Source organism: Lagenorhynchus albirostris, chromosome 2 (assembly GCF_949774975.1).
Source record: "Lagenorhynchus albirostris chromosome 2, mLagAlb1.1, whole genome shotgun sequence".
NCBI lineage: Eukaryota > Metazoa > Chordata > Mammalia > Artiodactyla > Delphinidae > Lagenorhynchus > Lagenorhynchus albirostris.
In genome coordinates, this window is record NC_083096.1 from 175,973,971 (window position 1) to 175,994,719 (window position 20,749).

Sequence of the window (20,749 nt, forward strand, 5' to 3'; positions counted from 1 at the left end):
GGACGCCTCTCCATAGGAACAGCAGCACATCCTAGGGCAGGCATGGCTGCAGTCTTCACAAGCGTCCTTCCTGGTCAGATAGACTGTTATTGCCATTTACAGAAAGGAAAGCCGTGGCTCAGAAAGGTTAAGTAACTTGCCCAACATTACAAAGCTAATAAGTGGTAGAGCCAGGATTCAAGTATTTTATTCAGCAAGTTACTTACTGAGCGGCTACTACATGGCAGGCACTGTGGGAGATGTTGGAAATGCAGCAGTGAACGAAACAAAGTTCCCGCCCAGGGAGAACTTTCATTCTAGGAGGGGGACATTTAATAAACCTCCCTAACAAGTCGAGAACAGAACGTACGGATGAGTGAAGTCCCTCCAAGAACAGGAGAGCAGAGTGAGGAGATGCAGAGGGACGAACAAGGGCAGTCCTTCCGATCGCATGGTCGGGATAGACAGGTAATCAGCGGCTCCGGGTGTAGGGCCCATCAGTGCCCTTACCTACATCCCAATGCCTGAAATGAAGTCACAGCAAAACCCTGAGGGGTTCCCAGGAGGCCAGGCACCCTCAGGTGCCCCAGGCTCATTCACTTTGCCTGGGACCAGACGGAGGGCTAAGACCATCCTGGAAGCCTTTGGGAGTGTTTCTAAAATTCTGAAAAAAGCTCTATTCTCCACCATTCTCTAAAACTAACATAAACCGAGGTTTGTCATTTTCCATGAAGGAATCTTTTTTTTCCTTCTGGGCCTCTGAACACATGAGCAGTTTCTTCTGCAGCCTCTTCCAGAAGTTCCTCAGCGATCACCACCGTCCATGCTCTGGCTCTTTCCACCGGGGACGGTTACCACACCCTGTCGGTTTCCTCAGCGGGGCCTCCCCGGCGCTATCACTGTGAGACTCGAGCCCCGGTCACTAGACAGTGGTCACTGATCGTCACCACACCGCCACCACAGTCATCATCTCCTGAGTTCTCACTGGGAATACACGTGCCCTCCTCTAGCCCGACCGCTCACATAACCAGAAGCCTGGGGCCCAGCCAGCAGCGTGCCCCACCCCTCAGTGATAAACGTTCGGAAGCCAGGGAATTAAAACTCAGGTGGCTAGGAGTTCAAGGCCAGTGTTTGTTCCCAGTAGGCTACCCAACCGGCACGGTGAATTAGGTTGTTTCACATGGCAGCAAACAGCATGGCTCTGGAGTCAGATGATGGCCGGGTTTGGGGTCCCCATTTACAGCTGTGGGACATAATGCAGGTGCCGTGGCCTCTCTCAGACTCGGTCAATTTGTCTGTACATGGGGACAACTGCTCTCCCTCAAGTGGTGGGAGAGCTCCCGAGGAGTTAGTGCCCGACGGGTAGGAACAGCCAGGAGCACCCTCAGCTCCTCCATGGTGGCCAGCTACACCCCAAGGTCCTCTGAACACCCTCGTACACAGGACAGAGTCCATCAGATCTACAGACCAACACCTTCATGATCCAGGCTGATCATTAAAGATGTTTTCTGAATGGCTGACCGACTGAATCACTACAGGAGAATGTCCCTGAATTCACAGGTCCAATAATAGCTTGGAAATAGAAGCCATCTGAAAATGTGCCTCAACTCGAGCTGGGCTGGCAAGGATTGGATGTGATTATAAAAAGCAAGTGAGAAGAGAATGTTACTGCAAGGAAAATCAAATCCATATGAGTTTTAAATAACTTCATTCCAATAGAGAGCATTAAAATGTTGTGTTTTTGGCAAGTATTAAATACTAAAACAAATGCAATTTTAAATTGAAATTCTACTTTAACTTAAAAAATTAAAACTGCCACAACTGTATCCGAAGGCCTAAATCCCCTTCTATTATTAACTTACCTGCGAAACAAATTGTAGGTCTTTTAAAAAACGTTTTCTACTTAAAATTTATATCTAGATTTCATGGTAAGACTCAGCAGTCATTCAAGCAGAACTCCGTATTAATGCAGTAGGCTCCTATCTAAACACTGATATGGAAATGTTCTCAGCTTAAATACGTTCTGATTCAGGACCTAAACCGATACTTTAAATTCTGCCTGTAGCTTTCTGTCATGACTGAAGTTAACACCCCACTGAGTAACTCGGGGCGCGCCTATCAAGGAATCTTCAAAACCGTCCGTTGTCTGGCTTCCTGCTGTGGATTATAAGCTGGACACGGGAAGGCACACTTAGGCACAAACTTCTTCCATTAAAGGCTTATGTTCTCTGAACCACCCACCTGAATTTCAGCTCGCTTTCTATAAGAGACAGTGGAAAAGGAATCCAGCTGGTCCAAGTGAGGCAGAAAACAGAAGCTCATACAAATCCTATCACCCCAATGGTTCGGCAAGTTTACTCTAATAAGTGTGTCCAAGCCCCTTTTAATGGCTCATGACTGAATGTAACTTTTGCAACGGCTAATAATTTAACGCAGCATCACGATGGTTTTTCCAATTCTTATTCTTCATCCAGAAAGTAAATAAAACCTACACGCACCCTCCAGGCTCTAATCCTATACTTTACAAGTAACTTCACTTTTGGCAGAAACCTAACCTTCCATTCTGCACGCAATGGACTATGTGCCAAGGTGGCAGGGCAAGCCCCGACAGACTTTGGTTTTGGCCCAACAGGTCAAGGTTCTTAAGTCACATCTGAGGATACTCCTGGCGACCAACACTTCCAGAATCAAAGCATATTATTATCATGCGCTTGATTTCTATTAAACAGCGTTTTGTTGACTAATCAGACTGGTCTACAAAGCCAGTTGAACCTGAAAGGTCTATGATGGAGGTAGAAGCATGTCCCACAGTTAAAAGAGTGAACTAGACGTGAATGTTCCCAGGCAGCTCCACACTAATCAACAGTCCTGCTGCATCAGGAAGAAGCCTTACAGAGAAGGGATGATTCTACTTGTTCACCAATGCCGGGAAAGCCCTCACTAGAGAAGACATCAAGGCCTGTATCCTACATAGAGAGGAAATGAAGCTTTCAAAAAAGAAACTACAAAAATGATCAATAGGACGGTACAGCTTGGAGGCAGTTCAAATCCCGGCCTTCCACTCGAGAACTGTATGACCTCTGAGCAAAACTCGTTTCCCCCCGGGTCTGTTTCCCCATCTGTAAATGATACCAGCCTCAGGGAGTTGTCATCAAGTTTGAAAAACGCTTTGCACAGTACCTCGCACACGGAAAGCACCCGAAGGCTATGTCAGGTTCCCCCCAGAGCTTAACAGATCGTTTCAACACCTCTTGGAGAGGAAGCAGCACGAGGGAGGGCAGTGGGAGAACCGAAGGGCCCGGTGTGGCCTGGGCCGGGTGGAGCAGGGGTCCAGGTGGGCCCTTGGGCGGTACCAAACAGGACTCCAGGCATCTGACGGAAGGGATCGGCCAATGAGCAGCTCCACATTTTCCCTACATCACACCCACTCGAACCTCAAGTTTTGTTCCTCTCAACTTTTTTTTTTTTTTTGATATTTTAGTCTGTCAAGAATTTCAGTGGTAATTTGGATGTCACCCTTCTCACCAATCTGGATCTTCTTCTTTCTTTTAATCCTACAGCAGGGCGACTGTAAATGTCGAGGCACTTGAGGCGCAAATGAGAACACTCAAGTACTTCAGCAATTAAGAGCTACACACATTCGTTATGATTATCCCACATGAATTCTGAAGTTCTTCCGTGTGCAATGACATTACCTGGGGTGGGTGTGGGGATACTTTAGGTGTCCAAAAAAATGACAGAGATGGCAAACCGTTTTCCTTAACCATCGGCCTGGTTTTTGGACTACTTTATACGTGGCCTTTATATCCGAGTTACCCTTTTCCTCACCCCCCCTGTACTTAAAGGATATAAGCCAATCGATTCAAAGTGAGGCCTGATATCAAATCAAAATCGACAGAAATCAAATATCGAATGCATTGAGATATAATTTTAGAAGAGTCGCTTTAACGTAAGTATTAGAAGTCAGCAGTTATCTAGATATCTGCCCTCAAATATGAAGGTAGAAGCACCTTCTTGACCACCCAGACTTGGGAGAACTGTGACAAAGTGAGGGAGGTTTTGGATATGAAGTGTTTAAAAAAAAAAAAAAAGGCACCACGCAAATATAAGCTTCACAAAGGCTGGGATTCTGGTCCACTGATGTAACCTAATTACCTCAGTAGGTGCTCGATAAATTAATGTGATTTTGTAAAACATTTTGCTAGAAAGTACCTGTAACATCCAAATTAAAACAGCCAGCCTAGAGACACTGACAGATCTTTCAAAGTATTAGCTGCAGGGACACAAGGCTTTCGTTATGAGCTTTCTAAATTTTTCAAAATGTTTTAACTCTGTGAAGAGTAAAGCAACCAAACTGGGGCAGCTCATTCCTGTCGAGAGGGAGCTGACCACCTGCTTGGGGACTCCTCAACTGAGTATGTGGGTGCTGCCACATCCAGGCCCTGCTGTAAGAACGGGGGTGACACAACAGACCTCACCCTGCTCTTTCAGACCCGAGGAAATGTCAGCGTCCGCAGCCTGGGAAGAAGGCTTCCGGCTAGAAGGAAAACTCGGGACCACCTTGTCCACTCCCCACTTTGGGCAGACCAGGAACTGACAACCTTGAGGCAAAATACCTACCCGAGGCTAAGCCAGCGAGGCAGGGACGGAGGAGGAGCTTGTTAGAGCCCTGGAGGGACAGGTGTCCCTGGTTCCCAGAGAAGCGCCCTTTCCAGCTCACAGCGTCCGGCTCCTCCCCGGGTGCTGTGCGTGCCCAGCGCTCAGTTTCTAGAACATTTACACAGCTAACGCTGAGAGCCGCTCCGTACCTCTGCCTCTTCCTCCCATACACCTGCCCACAACCCTTCTGGGGTTTCCTAAGGTAGGAATCCGTAAGCCACAAGTGTGAACACATCTCGCTGAGGGAGGCTGACCGCACCTTCAGCTTCACCACCGTTCCGAGCAGGAAGGACACAGGCGGAGAAAAAAAATGAGGACAAGTGGTCCCACGTAGGACTTTATGAATAAACTGCTTGTTTCAGCCATTTTTAATCTTTAAAAACACAAACAAACAAACAGCAATTCCATATCAACCTAATACAAATGTTACAACAACTTTGTTTCATTCTTCAGGGGAGCCGTAAATATAAAAACCTCCAGACCAGAGCGAACTGGTCACAAGCACAGAGGAAACTGACACCCCATACAGGAAATTATTTCACTCTTACCAAAGTAAGTTCTCCACGCACTTCTTAGCACCACCGTCCAACTGCATGTCTACTCTCTAGGTGGTATGGAAGCGATGTGAATTCACAAATATTCAATCAATGCCAAACAGAAACAAGTGGGAAGAGGTCGGCCGTGGGGCTCGACAACTGCACTTTAGAGATGCAGCCTGTGAGCACCCCTCCCACACGCACCTTCATTTTCCCCCTTAACTGCTCCCAATGATGTACAAAATACAGTCCTTCCACAGCTTTTAGAAAGTTTTTTATTGGTTACAATGATATAAAATGCATCATTTGAATTCCCCCGTCAGTAAGTGCTTGCTAGCAACAGCATAAGAAAACTTTCTGTACATCTGACAAGCTCAAATGATTTATTTCATGCTGGAAGGGGAAAAATAGCAAACACCACTCTTAACTTGTCTATAATTAACCTCTCTCTCTCTCTCAAGGCTACGTTGGTTAAAATCAACGGACAACCCCTTTTGTATGTCAATTTGTAGATTTTAATGTTTTCATTAGAATAGTCTTTTATATCACTCTGCAACAAGAAACAATAAAATTACTAACAGCAAACTTCAATACAAGAACACTCTCCAGATTAACAACTCAAACAAAATGTAAAATGTAAATCACATATAATACAATTGAAGCGTCCAAAACAATTTAAATAATTTTAAATATTTTATTTTTAAACTGCTACAAATGCTTTATACAATATTTCAACATAAAGTCCCCATAACAGAAATGTAACAAAATGGGAATGATAGTGAAAGGGTTAAAGTGGCACAAATTCACCAAACAAGTATTAAACTACAAATTTTAAGAGGTAGATTACTTTTAAAGTTGAGAACAACAACAACAACAAAAAAAAACAACACGAATAAAACTTAGCCATTGTCCACCAACTCCGTCATTAATTAGAGAGAAGGCATATAATAATGCGTGGAGAAATGACACTTGTATACTCAGAAATAGGCCAATCCGTTGGGCTGTTTAAATCTCTATATTAGAGACTGATGTGTAAAACCTGGTAAGTGAATTCATTTACCCTTAGGTGTAGACATACATCTATACAGGCCTGTGATGTATCCTGGGCACTGATAATATTGCTACCGTCTCCGATAATACAACAGTTATAAATTAGTGCCAGATAATAATCTGAGAGGATAATGTCCATTTGGATATATAAACATGACACTGGAAGAGGCATAAAAAAGAGTCCATATCCAATCTGGTTTCCTCTCCATTATGCTGGCAATCGGCTTGTGATAAAACAACAACAGCAACAACAATAAGAAACAGGCTAAGAAAGAAGCTAAATGCCTCTGTCTACAATTCATTTAAAGGAAAGGCATCAAGAGCTGGTGTGACCAAAACATCATAAAACGAGTGCATCAGAATCCGTCATCCCTGAAATCTACAACAAACTACTGATAAAACAGAGAACTTGCTTTGCAAGATTAGGTTCAACTCATTCCTTTCTCCGCTCTGTGCCAAAAGCCAGGGCCACGCTCAGGTCTGAGTTACCAGTCCTGTGATGAGGGGCCAGGTCAGCTAGCCTGTCCTATAGCGCCCTCCTCTGTGCATCTTAATCCCCTGTGAGCCCAGCACGTGTGCTGGGCGCCAGCGAAGAAGCGGATGCCTGACTCTAACCAGGGCAACAAGAAGCCCACTCACTGGCAATCGGCTGTGTGTTAGGGTTTCTGAGTCAGCTTCAACTGGTCTTGCAAGCTTGGTAGATTTCGTACGCTTTGCCGTAGTGCTTATCCTAAGTTGAGCATGCATTATCTTTATTTAGTCAATTAAGGTTTGTTTTGTTTGGGGGGCTTTTCTACAGGAAGTTCCTAGAAAATAAGAAAACTGAAGATAAACGACAACATAACACAACCTTGTATGAACTGACCACGGTAAAGAAAAGGTGGGAAGACCATGGGACGAATGTTAAGACAGCAACAGGATGGCTCGGAAGGTGTGTGGGAACGTGGGTGTCCCGCGCAAAAGAGACATGCTGAGAGGGACGCAGACAGTCTCCTTGGAGTGATGTGGCGGAGATGGTATGGGAGAAATCAGCACCATTTTGGTTTTTTTAGCCCATTTCACGGTAAATGGAAAAGCTTGGTCTGGAATTTCGTTCTGCTTCTCCATCACTTATTTACGTGTCCTTAACTGGCTGCAATGGGAACACAGTATTAAACAACAACAACAAGAAAAGCTGCTGGAGAAGCAGCGCTGAAGAATGTAAAAATGCCTTGGGATTTACAAAGAGCAAAGATGGGTAAGAAGGGAGTAGAAAATGTACCTCTTTCCTTATCTTTCTGTCTTACAGTCCGTGGAAGTGAGCCCTCAGCCACCAGCTCTAAATGCAGTCCCACCGACAAGCCACAGGTGGGCTCCAACCCGACCCGCAGAAGGTGAGCCCGACACAGCGTTCGCTGGATTAAGAGCTGTAACAGGAGAATCTAGTCGGTGGTATGTCTCTGCGGCTTTGTCCTAAGAAAAGGATTTGGAGCACACGCCTTTTTCACACCCGGATTGGCACAATGGCTTGTGCTACAGGAAATGACCAAACGGCAAATTCTGCTGAGCTCTCGGTGTAGAATGGAAAACTGACGTCGTTCTCACGGCTGACTGCAAGTGTATACTTGAAAATCTGTGGAATCCTAAACTGGCATTTGAATGTAAAACGTCTGAGTGCCGAGGACTAGCCCTTAATCACAGTTATGATCAAACACACAGGGAAAGGGTGCGCTGCCAGGCCCGGGGTAAGTCCTCGAACATGCAATGGAGCAAGGACAGCGAAATCACTGAAAACCAGAGTGAAAGTGGATATTTCCAAACCTGTGCTACGAAATCACCCCTGAATAAAATTTACAAATAGAAATATACTGAAAAGGGAAGAAGACTAGTTAGAGCAACTCCTTGCCAGTGCAGTACAACAAACGTGGAAAAGGACGAAGCCTCCACTAAGAGCCCTGGGCTGACACCGATGGACCATCACATCCCCAGGCCTGCGCCTAGGATCCCGGCTTTATACCAAATTCACTACAAGGTACTAAGAACTCTCTGAAGAATCGCCCACTCTTCTGCCCAGATGATCCAAATATGATGCCCCCTGAACGCTCATTCTGTAATTCCCAAAAATACTTCCCAAGTTTATGGTCACGGAAGCCTGCTGCTACCATCTACAGACAGAATAATACCCGTGTCTTCTGAACTGTTTGTTCCTTGTTTCCTTTTAGGCCAAATTTCATTCCAGCAACGTTAACTTTCAAACAAAGCAAAATAATTAAAACTAAGTGGAGCAAAGAATAGAGACACAATTTTATTAGGCACTTCAGTCCTTTGCAGCCTTAAGGGTTCTTCAAAAGCCCTGGATGAACTTCACTCAGAGAGTTTTCCTTTATAGTACGTTAATTTTTTCTTATCAACTTTACCCTTGAACTGTATAAATGGGATCCAGTACAAAATAAGTGATTCTTTCAGATTCTATCGGAAACAAAGGAGAATACACATATACATTCTAAAGCATCAACCACCTGGGAAACGTCTTTTAGTACAGTCCATGAAAATGACGGCATGTTCTGGGTGGTTTAACCTTGAAAAGGACAGTCCAAGAATGTCCTGTTGTTGTGGAACTTCCCGAACACAGACTGAGCACAAGGAGGTACACAGTGAAACTGCTGCAGGCAGGAAGTCTGGACAGCTGATAAACAGGTGTTTACTTTCACCAGGACTAACTAAGCTCCAAGACGCTGTATACACGTATGTCAGTAAGGTCTACCGTAACTGGTTATTTAGTATTCTTATGAAGTAGCTTTAAAAAAAATCTGATCCTTTATTCCTACAGTCAATCATTCCAATCAACCCTTGGCTAATGATTCTCGTCTCCATCTTCAGCCATGACTTATGGCGCACCAGCACCGAGAACTCTGCCTCATCGAATGCGCAGTGATAAACAGCATCTCTGAGCCCTTGTGACCTTTCCAAACGGCAGTCACCTCCCAGTTAACTCTGATTCTATTTGCTTAAAACACCAAAGAATTCTGAGACACTGGAAGTTATAGCCAAGAGCATAGAGTCCTGCAGCTCACTCTGAAAGGACAGGATTTTAAAATACTGTGCAGAAATTCTAGCTGATGATGAGTACTTTCACCTGAGATGAACCTGTAGGCATCGTTCAGGAAACCACAGGATACCAAGAGTGCACTCCACTCACATTTGAACTAACTCCGGAAGTCTGAGAAGTCAATGGAGCAAACTTAACTCCTGCCCTATGTTTTCACCGGTCGCCAAGAACGGTTCTTAATATAGGAAGAACACAGGATAAACATTGGGACCACCTCAGAGCTGAGCTAAGACGGGCTCTGGCATCACGCCGGGGAAACAAAGGCACTGACAAGCGGGGTGACCTGCCCTTCGTCCCCACCCGCACCTGAAAGAACCATGCTCTGGCCCTTCGGCAGGCACTCTCTCCTCCTCCCGCCCGTGGGAATCTGGCTGTTTACCACCCTATGCCTGAGAACAGGAGCGAGTGGGAGGACACATGGCATTTTTAAAAGGAATAGAGTGCTGTGTTTTGATTTATTTTAACCAAGAGGCAAGTTTTTAAAATTAAAACACAATAAAAGCAAGCATGAATGGTAAAAAGCAGTCTCAGCTGCTAGAACTGCACTTAAGTCACAGAAATATTACACCAGATTGTACTGTGGTTTTAATGAACTCCATGATCCATCTTAACATAAGAAGTAAGCTACGATCAGAAAATAATACCAGTGACACTGGGAAACCACCCAAGATATAAAGGAAGTTTGAGAGAATTTCACCTTTTCATAGTAGGGTGCTCTGGGGAGCTTTTCATGGCTTCAAATCCAATTCATAACTGGCCCTATTAGAGAAACTGTACCACTTTGTGAGTCCTACGCCTGAAGTAAGAGCTGTATGTATCCATCTCTACAACAGCCAAAGCACTGACCCTCCTGCACACCGGCCTACACCTTAAGCAATAGCTATTTCCTTTAAATGCTTATGTCAAAATCGTGCAGGAAAAAGGAAGAGAAGCCATTGGGCAAGGACAGTGTTTTCTTCCAACTGTCCTCCCCCTCGCTCTGGAGCTCTGAATTCCTCCGGCCCTGGAGCCTCGCTTACCTGAAGTCCTTCAGCTCCTGCTTGCCGCTGCCGTCCTCCCTCCTGTTCTCACTCGGGTCGGCGGCAGCTGCCAGCTGTAGGCTTCGGGTGATCGGCCCCCCACTTCGTTCTCTAGATTTTACACTGAACCTGTCTGTCCGCTTCTTACTGGCCAAGGCCGACTTGCTCTGTAAGACAGCTCTGCTTTTCTGTGCCCTCACGTGCAGGCTCCGAGACGTCTTGCCCGAGAGCTGAGCTGCATGATTCCTGGCTGCAGCCTTGGGCTTCTTGCTGTCGCTGTGAGTCATTTTGGCCATTCGTATCGGGCTTAAGTTCCTTAAGGAGGAGCTTGGTTTTTTGGACTTAACCGAAGCTGCAAATTTAACATTCTGCTTGGACCTGAAGGACGAGGAGGGCGGCGGGACCTGTGCAGGGCCCGAGCTGCGAGCTCTGGTCTTGCCCAAAGGCGCCTGCATGCTTTGCATTTTGATCTCTGCATCCGCTGTCCGTCTGCGGTGGCTGCTGCCGTTGTTCCTGTCACTACTTGCAGGTGATGGGTGTCCTCCTTTCTTGGATGAATGGGAAGCTTTTCTTTTGGAAGGAGAAAGGGGTTTCTTGGGACAGCTGAAAGCGGCGTGCTTGTTCAGGCTCCCGATGTACGTGAACTCTCTGTTGCAGTACGGGCAGATGTGCGAGGACGACTCAGGAGCATTTTTTAGGTCGGCTTTCTGCTTTGCAGACTTGTTTTTCTGAAGGATGGCTTTCTGGACAAGCTGGTTTTTTTTCTTCAACGCATTTAACTTGAGCTTATTTGAGGACATTTTGCTGAGCTCAACGCTAAAGTTCAGTCTTTTGGGCTGTCCCATTCGTCTGAAGGCATTCTTCCCAGAGCTGTCCAAAACCACCACACCGTTTTTGGGCTGCACAGTCTGTTTCAGCGGGACTGGATTTTTCTTCGGGGTATACCTCTTCTTGTCGCTAGCGGAAGCACATGCCAGGATGTGTTTGTGCAGCTCAGGCATGTTGTCCACACCTTTCCCACACTTGGTGCAGCGAATGGCCGTAGTAAACGTCTGTGGGATATTGTGTGTAGTGAAATTTGTGGCCGTCACACCAATGCCTAGGGGGTTGCGGTGATGGTACTGAAATGGAGGTGGTTTAAAGCTTGGGTAATGCTGATTGAGACCCAATCGAACATCTGGATCTTTCGTCTTTATTCCAGAAGCCATTATCTTTATGGTCGTGTAAAGCTCTTCTGAGGAATCGTTCAGCTCCTCTTCTTCTTTAGACGTTTCTGAAGGATCTTCCGGCAAACTCTGCATATGCTCTACGTGGGCCTTGCTGGGATCTGTGAAGTTCTGGGGCCTCAGGGTGCCACTTTCAAACTCATGGTGTGTGCACACCGTATCGGGGTGGAGATCTCGCTGGTGCTGCTGCAGATTGCACAAAAACGCAAATTCTTTTTTACAAACCGAACACACAAAGATATTCCCAACTCCATGAAGCAAAAAGCGATGTTCTGACAAATCAGTTTTAGCCTTAAAGAGCTGCACACAAAATTCACATTTGAAGGGCCATTCCTCAGCGTGAATGGATAAATGTTTGGTTAGATCTTTAATGGAAAGGAAAGGTGATTCACAGACGTTGCAGACAAAATTTTTGTTGAATGTCTCCTGAACGATATCCCGCGCAGTGGCAGACTGGGATTCTTCCCTCACTTTCGGACCTTCATTCTCTAATTCCTCCTGTTTAAAAGATATCATGGGCAGAGAGGCTTCCAGATTATCCCCAGAGGAAACCACAGACGATACTGCTGAGAGAGGAGGTGGCGAAGGAGAAGAGGACGACGACGAAGAAGAGAACGAAGGCGAAGCAGATGAGGAGGAAGACGAAGAGAGCGTCGGAGGCCCCGGTGAGGCAGCAGACGTGAGGGGCTCCACGGAAGGAATGGGAGATGGCGAGGGAGACACCGTTGGGGAAAGAATTGGAAGTGGGGACTGTGCGGTGGCGTTCGAGAGTGGAGAGGGACACGGATGAGGGGATGCCCCGGAAGAGGGGGCTGCAAGAGGTACAGTGGGAAGCAGCGGAGGGGGTGGGGTGGCAACAGTTAACACAGGAGGACAGGGCTGGGGGGAAGAGGGATTGGTTGGGGTCAAGAGAGGCGGCAGCTGCCCGGAAGAAAGGGAAGATGTCTGCAGGGCAGGTGACGAAGGAGGAGACTCGCCAGGAGGGGCAGGTAAGCTAGAGTCGGGACCAAGGTCAGGGTCCGGCTGAGGATCTAGGGGTTTACAAGGACTGGGGCTCCTGGTCACATCTGGAGCATTTTCTACAGGTAAGTCGACGCCATTGTATTCGTTGAGAAGGACCTTCTGTAGCATGCAGGTGGTTGGCTTCTTTTTCTTTGCAGCGCTGCAGGCTGGCTGCACCGAATGGTTTTCTTTGAATTCCTTGCCTTCAGAGTCACTACTAGGCTTTCTATGCACACTGAGATCTAACACAGATTCCCACTGGACCGGAGCCTTGCCTGTACCCTCAGCCTTCTGTTTTACACCACTGGATAAATCCAGTGGCTGCTGGTTGCATACGCTGCTAAAAGTAGAACTAGCTGCCCACTCTTTAGATACTTTATATTCATCAAAGCCTGGAGGGCTCCCAGTTTCTCTCTCATCTCTCCCAGACAAACTCCATGCTGGTGAGTTGCTATGACTTTCTAATTTGGGCTTTTTGGAACTCAGAACTGCCTCAGTCCACATGGCTTTCCCATCGCCCGGCTTCCCAAAGTCTCGAAGGGCAGGACTGTGCTGTGGAGAGCTGGGGGGAGAGCTGGTCCGCCTCTTAAACCTGCTCGAGGTCACAGGGAGCATTGACGCAGGCGTGGACACACAGACAGGACCTAATTTAGGTATTTCAGTGGCTGAAATCCCTGCAGGAGGAGTCAGTTTATCCTGCGTTTGAAGAAGCTGTTTGAGCTTCGATGACAAATACACATTTTTCTCTTTGTGGAACGGAACGGCCTCTGTGGTTGATATGCTGAGAGGCAGGCTCAAGGAACACGAAGGTGCTACGGCATCAGACTCGGTCTCAGCTTTAATTCTGGGCAACACAGGAGGACTGGCAGTCCTCCGTTTCTTGGACTCACTGTTCGTGCTGCTGGAAGGCTCTTTAGGAAGATCATCTGTTATAGGGACCTGTGTGGTCTTTATATTTTGAGTTATTTCCACTGTAACTGGAGTGAGCAGACAGTTGATACCGTACAAGTCTGCCGAACTGGATTCCATCTCAATAACATCACAGTTACTGGTGCTGCAGCTGGTCTGAATTTTACCATCAATGTAGTAATTTAAATTTTCCGAGATATTGCTAGAAATATCCATGATGTACACGTCGTCTGCCTCCCCTTCCTCCTCTGGCTCTGTGCTGGGTACGTAGACACTCTGGGCGGGCGGGGCCTGCTCTGCCGGGGGCTGCTGCTCTTCGAGGAGACCCCCTTTTCGCCGCACACCTTTAGGAATCAGGTGACGCTCGTGGACCCTGCGCTGATGCCGCCTCATGTTGGTGTGAGTTCCAAAAACCTTTTTACAGTATTGGCACGGATGAAGCTCCTTAACTTCTCCGTTCTCTTCTACAACAGAAGAATTTACCGTGTCTTGGGAAGCCTTCTCTGAATTCAAGGTCAGAGAGTCTTGCCCAAGACTGGGAGGCTGCGCGTCATCCTTCGGAGGAGCGCCGTCCCCGGGCGCCCTGCCATCGGCTGGGGCCTCCGGTGGCCGGAGTGTCAGGCTGGGCTTCCGCTTCAGCCCCGCCTCGTGGCGCCGCTCGTGCCGCCGCCTGTTGATCTGCGTGCCGAACGCCTTCCCGCAGTACTTGCACTTGAAGGCATGGTTTACCGTGGATATGTGGATGTGCATGTGCCGCTCCAGCCCCTGTTTGGTCGTGAACTTCCTCTCGCAGTGCTGACACGGGAACAGAAACGTTTCAAACACGTCACCATTGGCCTCTTCTTTAGCTTTGGGAATTCTGACGGCAGGTGCTACCTCCGGAGAGTCTTCAAGAGCGCCCAGCGGAACAGTCCGTGGCTCTTCTAACAGATCCTCTGGGCTCTCGTCACACCGCATCTCCAGCTCTCCCGCGGCGCTCCCGCCTGGCACGCCAGCTGCCGCCGCCTCCTCCTCGTCCAGCTCCCCCTCCTCCCCCTCCTCCTCCTCTTCCTCCTCCGCGTCGTTCGCATCGCTACGCGCCGCGTCCAGCTCTGCGGCCGGTCCCACCTGGGGGTCCTGGGCAGGGGGCGGGAGGGCGGGCTCCAGAGGCACATCCTGACTCACCACCTCCTGAAGGGCAGCCGTCTGCTCGGCGGCGGACGCGGAAGGCTGCTCGTCTTCGTCTCTGGGGCCTGGAAAGCACAGGGAGGCAGAAGCATGGAAGTCAGGGCACACACCAGCCACTTGTGATCAGTTTCCATTATTCACGTTATTTCTCTTATCCCCTAAATGTGTAAGGGAGGTCGTAACAACACACAGCTCTGCTTTCTCGGTCATAAAGCTGTACTGCATAAAATTCCATTTCACTCATTCAACAAATGTTTACAGAGCACCTGCTCTGTACCAGGCAGCTTCGTGGGCAGTGAGGATACAATGTGAACAATAAATGCCTGAAGGAGCTTAGGTTCTTTTGTGTTTCATCGCATACATATAAACAACATTTTTGTTTACAGAAACTGTAGTGCTTAAAACTGTGTCGGAGGGCTTCCCTGGTGGCGCAGTGGTTGAGAGTCCGCCTGCCGATGCAGGGGACGCGGGTTCATGCCCCGGTCCGGGAAGATCCCACATGCCGCGGAGCGGCTGGGCCCGTGAGCCATGGCCACTGAGCCTGCGCGCCCGGAGCCTGTGCTCCGCAACGGGAGAGGCCACAACAGTGAGAGGCCCGCGCTCCACAAAAAAAAAAAAAACTGTGTTGTAGTAGTTGATACTGAAATTCAAGATACTATGGTCATGAATTCCAATTTTTCATGATTCCGAATGGAAACCAGAAAATTGCTAAACATATTACCAGGTTAGATTCTCAGTGGTCTGTCTTGAATGCAATGATTCTCTCTCCCTCCTCCTGACTAAAACTATATATTGAGAGCTAGAACATTTTCCAAAATCATGCAATCATCATTTTTCATGTAAAAGGAACTTCGGAGCTCACTTCTTCCAAGGCTGATTAAATTATGGAGGACTCAGGAGTACCTCAGAGAAGGAAAAAGAAATCTGAAGTCACTTCTGAGTCTCTGTGCCCAGGAGGAATCCAGCCCAGCCCAACCTGAGGTTAATGGTGCACAGGTGGACTCGCTAGCAAGGTGACAGGCGAGCAGAGACCTAAAGAAAATGAGTCATGCAAATATCTGGGGGACGGAAGCCCTCTGGAAAGAGGAAACAGTAAATGCATAAGCTCTGAGTCAAGAGCATGTTAGATGTAGTCAAGGAACGGCCAAGAAGTCGTAGGCCGTAGGGCGAGTGGGGGCGGTCCATACGGGGTGAGAAAGGAGAGCAGGAGATGAGATCAGCTCATGCGGAGACTTGTAGGCTGTTGGCCTTTGCTCTGAGTAAAACAGGGAGCTATCGGAAAGTTCTAACAGAGAAATATATGATCGACTGAAATACAAGAGAATCACTCCAGGTGCTACGAGGAAGACAGAAAACTGTAGGTGGACAAGGGTGGAGGCAACCCTACTATATGCTCCAGGAGAAGAGATGAGAGTGGCTTGGGGAGGTGGTAGGAAGTCGTCAGACTCTGGATTATTTTGGAGATGAAGCTGACAAGATGTGCTTGTTGACTGACTACGGTGGGTGGTGGTGCAGGAGGAAGGGTCAAGGAGGATTCCACAGCAACTGCCGTTACCCTGCTCACTAAACTGTATTAGACGGAGAGAAAAGCAAGTCTGGTCTGTGTGCGTTTGTGTGTGTTGGGGGGAAACTAGAGTTTACTCTGGATGTGCTGAAGTTTGAGGTACCTTACAAATATCCAAGTAAAGATATTAAGTAGTTATATATGACTCACGGTCCAAAAGAGGCTACGACTAGAAATGGCTAAGTCCTCAGACTAGAAATGGCACTTGGAGCACGGGTCTGGACGAGGTCACTTGGAGAGCGAATGCAGACAGAAGAGGGGGGATAGCTGTGTCCCCTCGATGACTCCAGTACCCAGGGTTCAGAGGAATGGCCAGGGAGGTATCTGGAGAGCCAAGAGAGTGGCGGCCCTTAAACTAAGGAGGGAGTGATCAGCTGTGTCCAGAACTGCTAATGGGCTGGGTAAGATGGGAGTGAGAATTGAACATTCCATTTGCTACGGTGGAGCTGTGGTGATGGTGACAACAACAGTTTTGGTGGAGTAGTGGGGGCAGAGGCCTCAAGGAGTTCAGAAGAGAACAGAAGGAAGGAGAGACAGGGAGACTATAAGCAACTCTCTCAAGTTTAGCTGTAAAGGAAAGCAGAAAAATGGGGGTAGCGGCTAGAAGGAAACACAGGGACGGCAAGGGCCTCTGAGACAGGGGCTGGTACAGAGCGTTTAACGCTGGTGGGGATGGCCCACGATGCCGCTTTCTCTACAGGACCACCTAACTCTCTGCTGAACTATACCCCTTTTACTGCAGATACCTCAAGGTTAAGAATGGGTCTGTAGAAGAAGCAGAGCTACTCTGACTTCTCCTGGTTCTATTAACTGGCTCTCCCCCTATTCACTGTACAAGTATTTACTACACATCAGTACTAGGTGAATAAAGCCACCAAGATCCTTATCCTTATAGAGCTCCACTTTAAGAGGAGCGAGGCAAGCAGGCAACATTACTACAATGAATTAATGGTCAAGCTTATGGAAGTACATGGTTAACAAGGTACAGGACAGAAGCACACGGGAGGAGCATCCAGCGGCTTGGTTAACTGATCAGGGGAGGCTTCTTAGAGAAAGTACTAAGCAGGGAGAACCTGAAGGACAAGGATAGAAGAGGAAAATCAAGCAGGAGCAATCAAAACATGCAGCACACTGTAAATTAGTGTGGACTTAGCTGGAGGCAACAGGGAGCCATTAAGATATTTTAAAGCAGAAGAGTGCCATTTGGGAGATTTGGCTGCAGTGTGTATCAAGGGGTTGGGGAGAGGCAGAAAACCAATACTGATGCAGTGGCATTAGAAGGGAGAGGTTGGCTACCTACACTGAGAGATGGAAATGGAAAGAAGCAGAAGAGGCAGAAAAAAAAGCGGTCAGATCATGGAGATACGCTACCAGAGTCCTGTAAACAAACTTGGTGACTGCCTGGATACAGGGGACAAGGAAGGGTTTTAAAAGCCAACCTTTTCACACTCTGCACATGCAAGGTATTAATGCAAGCTCAGTGATTCCGTCCTAGTCCTCCTGCTGTTTCCTAGGAATATCGGTCTTCCTTTTTCCCCATCTACCGCTACCATCCACTAGCAATTAAGGTTTCTGCCTCTAAACGGACACCAGCCTTCTTTCCTCCAGACATATTTCTTAAATTGCATGAGGTTTCCTCAAACTGGGAAACCAGTCATTTGATGGTAGTAATGTATTTCAAATTAGGGGCTAACTCCCTTTCCAAATACATTTTCAACAAAGACCCAGCACACTGCTAAAAAAAAATCAAAATGAGACAACAGAAATGAAAATAACGTCTCTAAGACTCAAAAATTTCTTTATACAGTTCATTTTTAGCCAAAATCCATGGCTTCTTTTAATGGAAGTATTTTTTCTATGATTGGTAAACAATCCCAGATTTAAAACTGCCCAAAGTAATATGAACCAAAATGTGCACGGCTCTATGAACCAAAGCGTGGCCACACTCGAGGTCTGGTGAGTTTTAAACATAAACAGTGGTTTGGGAAACACAAGGAAGAGTCTGAACTGTTTGCTCAGTAATAGAGACTACTTTCTGAGGACCAAACAGAACGTGCAGGAGAAGCTGACAACCACAAGGTACGGAACCAATCAAATACTGACCAGCTGCACCACAAGCAGGCAAAATATTAAGTATCTTTTTTTCACAGGACCTGATGTTATATCAGGAAAAAATAACTGTCCTGAATTACTGAATGGGAGAGGGGACTGTTGGATTGTTAATTCTGCCACTAATAGTAGTAAGGTTCTTTAGTATTTTTGTCATTGTTCAAACAAACGTCTTAGCAAACCTGCTGCTAGCAGGCAGAACTTTTTTTTATAGGGCTCTGGGAAATAAATTTGTCTATTCTTGCTTCGTAAGATGCCACAGAAAATTACAATCCTTTACGAATGTCATCCCCACAAACAGTGCTAATAAAATGATTATAAAAGGCATTCACAGTATTTTGCTGGGGTTTTTTTTTTTTTCTGCAAATGTTTTTTGAAAGAGTCACAGCCTGTATTTTGAAAGCTGCCTGTTTGGGTCACTACGAACTCTTGAGCAAGCCCAGTCTGTTGCATGAATTTGCCACATAACAAATTAAGACATACACCGTCCCCCTCACTTCTACTGGCAAGAGTCTCGACATGGTGTCTCAACGGCACCAGGCACAGGGCAATCTGCCTTCCCAAGTAACATTCAATCCCCGTCTCTGGGAATTCTTACATCGTGGAGGGCCTAGAATATGAATTCTCGGAAGGGGCTCTAAAGAAGAAAAATTTGTGGGGAGAAACATGAAGAGATAAAGTAGGAATTTAATTTCTAAGAAAAAAACCAGAAACTTTTCATTCTATATACTTTTCATTCTGATATATAAAATCAAAGGTGCTTGATATGTTTTAGTGAGCTTTTAATTAAAGTAAAAAACGTAAAGAAAAGTATAGCAAGGTGAGATGTCTACAGAGTAAATACACTGATGTGCTCATCCCAACCCAGCGATGGACTAGTATTGGCACCCCAGAGGCCCCTCCTGTCCCTGCCAGTAAATACAATCACACGGTATGTTTCATTTTATTTTAACCGGGGAATAACTTCATTTTTAACAAGGAAGGTCTTCAATGATTTTTTAGAAGGGGAGGTGAGACGTGTAAGGTTCAACTTGCCACATTAAATCCAGGCGACCTTTCTGCTGTTTAACCCTTTATGGTTATTGGATGATTCTCAGAGGGCGTTCCAAGGAGATACAAAGTCAAAGTAACAGGTGGCAATGTATACCCGAATCATACGGGTCCAAAACCCAAGCTTACCTTCCACAGAATCTCTCATATTTGCAGAGGTGGAATCTGGCTCACTTGTCTTCAGCTGTATGTCTTCAGTTTTGTTTGCTTTGTTTTTATTTTCTTGGGATTTCTTCTTCCCTGAAACACAATATTTATTTGTTTTGTTCGTTCAGTCTCTCATTATTATCCTGAATTCTTGGGGACAATTACTAATTCAAACACAGCAAACTGTATATTTCTAGGCAATTATCACCCCAGATTCCTGAAGAAAGACAATGAATATGAATACTTTTAAGTTATGTCAAAGACAAGGAACCCAGAAATCCTATATTTTTGAGAATCTCGAGTAACAGTTCCCCTCCTAGCTATAATAGCTATCAAACTAATATGTAAAATACTCTAAAAAAGTTAACAACACTGATGTAACAGGAAAATTAGATAAGAGCACTAATTTCAACGCCACACAAATAATAGGAACTGGCAGAAGTCTAGATATTTGTAAGAAGCACATTAGAGAAAAATAACATGTTATAACTTGGGCCCTTTTAGTTAAGACATTATTCAAACTTGTCAAAGTAAAACAACAGAAGCAGAGGTGTTGCTGAATGGCAAGGGATGCTCCCATGCACCACGGCTCAAATATCAAGTGCACAGTAACTCTGGATAATTCACTGTCAGCCCGCATGGCACTCTGAGGGTCCCAGGTCCAGCACAATTCAGCATTTCATTAACAACTCGCAGAATGAAGTCAGGAAACACTAACTGCATTCCAAGTGACAACACAGTTCAGAAGATAAGACTGAAATGCAACACATATCTGATGAGCTGGAAAAATGAACTAAAGTCACCGAGATATTCAACATGGAAAAACAATTCTCTGTGGAAGTACTAATACTGAAGGCTTGGAAGCTCAGTCTCTTTGGGATTTAGTCAGAATCTGCGACCTTGTTCCACTTTTTCCATTCTACGTTTCTTACTCCTGGTGGCTGTTGGTTTTCCGTTTCAGATTCAGAGTAAGTCCCTTTCCATCTCCCCAAACCTTCCTTCTCTTTCTGCAACGCTCTCCCCAGCCAGGCCCCAAATAGCTCTCAGAGCTGTCCTTTCTCTTTCAGAACAAGCCTCCTGACACCTTTATCTCTGGTCTAGTAAAACGACAAACTAGAAACCACTCAGAGCTTCTGGAAAACGGTATTCTCCTTAACAGAGAATCACTAGAGAGGAGAATAATTAACTAAAATACAGACAACAGATGAAAATGAGGTCAGAGATACAAAATACCACCACTGCAA

General features: G+C 46.4%; 1 protein-coding gene across 2 annotated transcripts in view; it reads right to left on the minus strand.

The window, feature by feature from the left end:
* The window catches only part of PRDM2 (PR/SET domain 2), a 119,122-nt gene that overhangs the window by 24,932 nt on the left and 73,441 nt on the right, over positions 1-20,749 (minus strand). For both annotated transcript variants that reach the window (XM_060141386.1, XM_060141387.1), the window contains 2 exons: positions 19,488-19,598; positions 10,332-14,700 (listed from right to left, as the gene is read on the minus strand). In XM_060141386.1, coding sequence (XP_059997369.1) covers positions 10,332-14,700; positions 19,488-19,598 — 4,480 coding nt within the window. The remainder of the gene's footprint in view (positions 1-10,331; positions 14,701-19,487; positions 19,599-20,749) is intronic.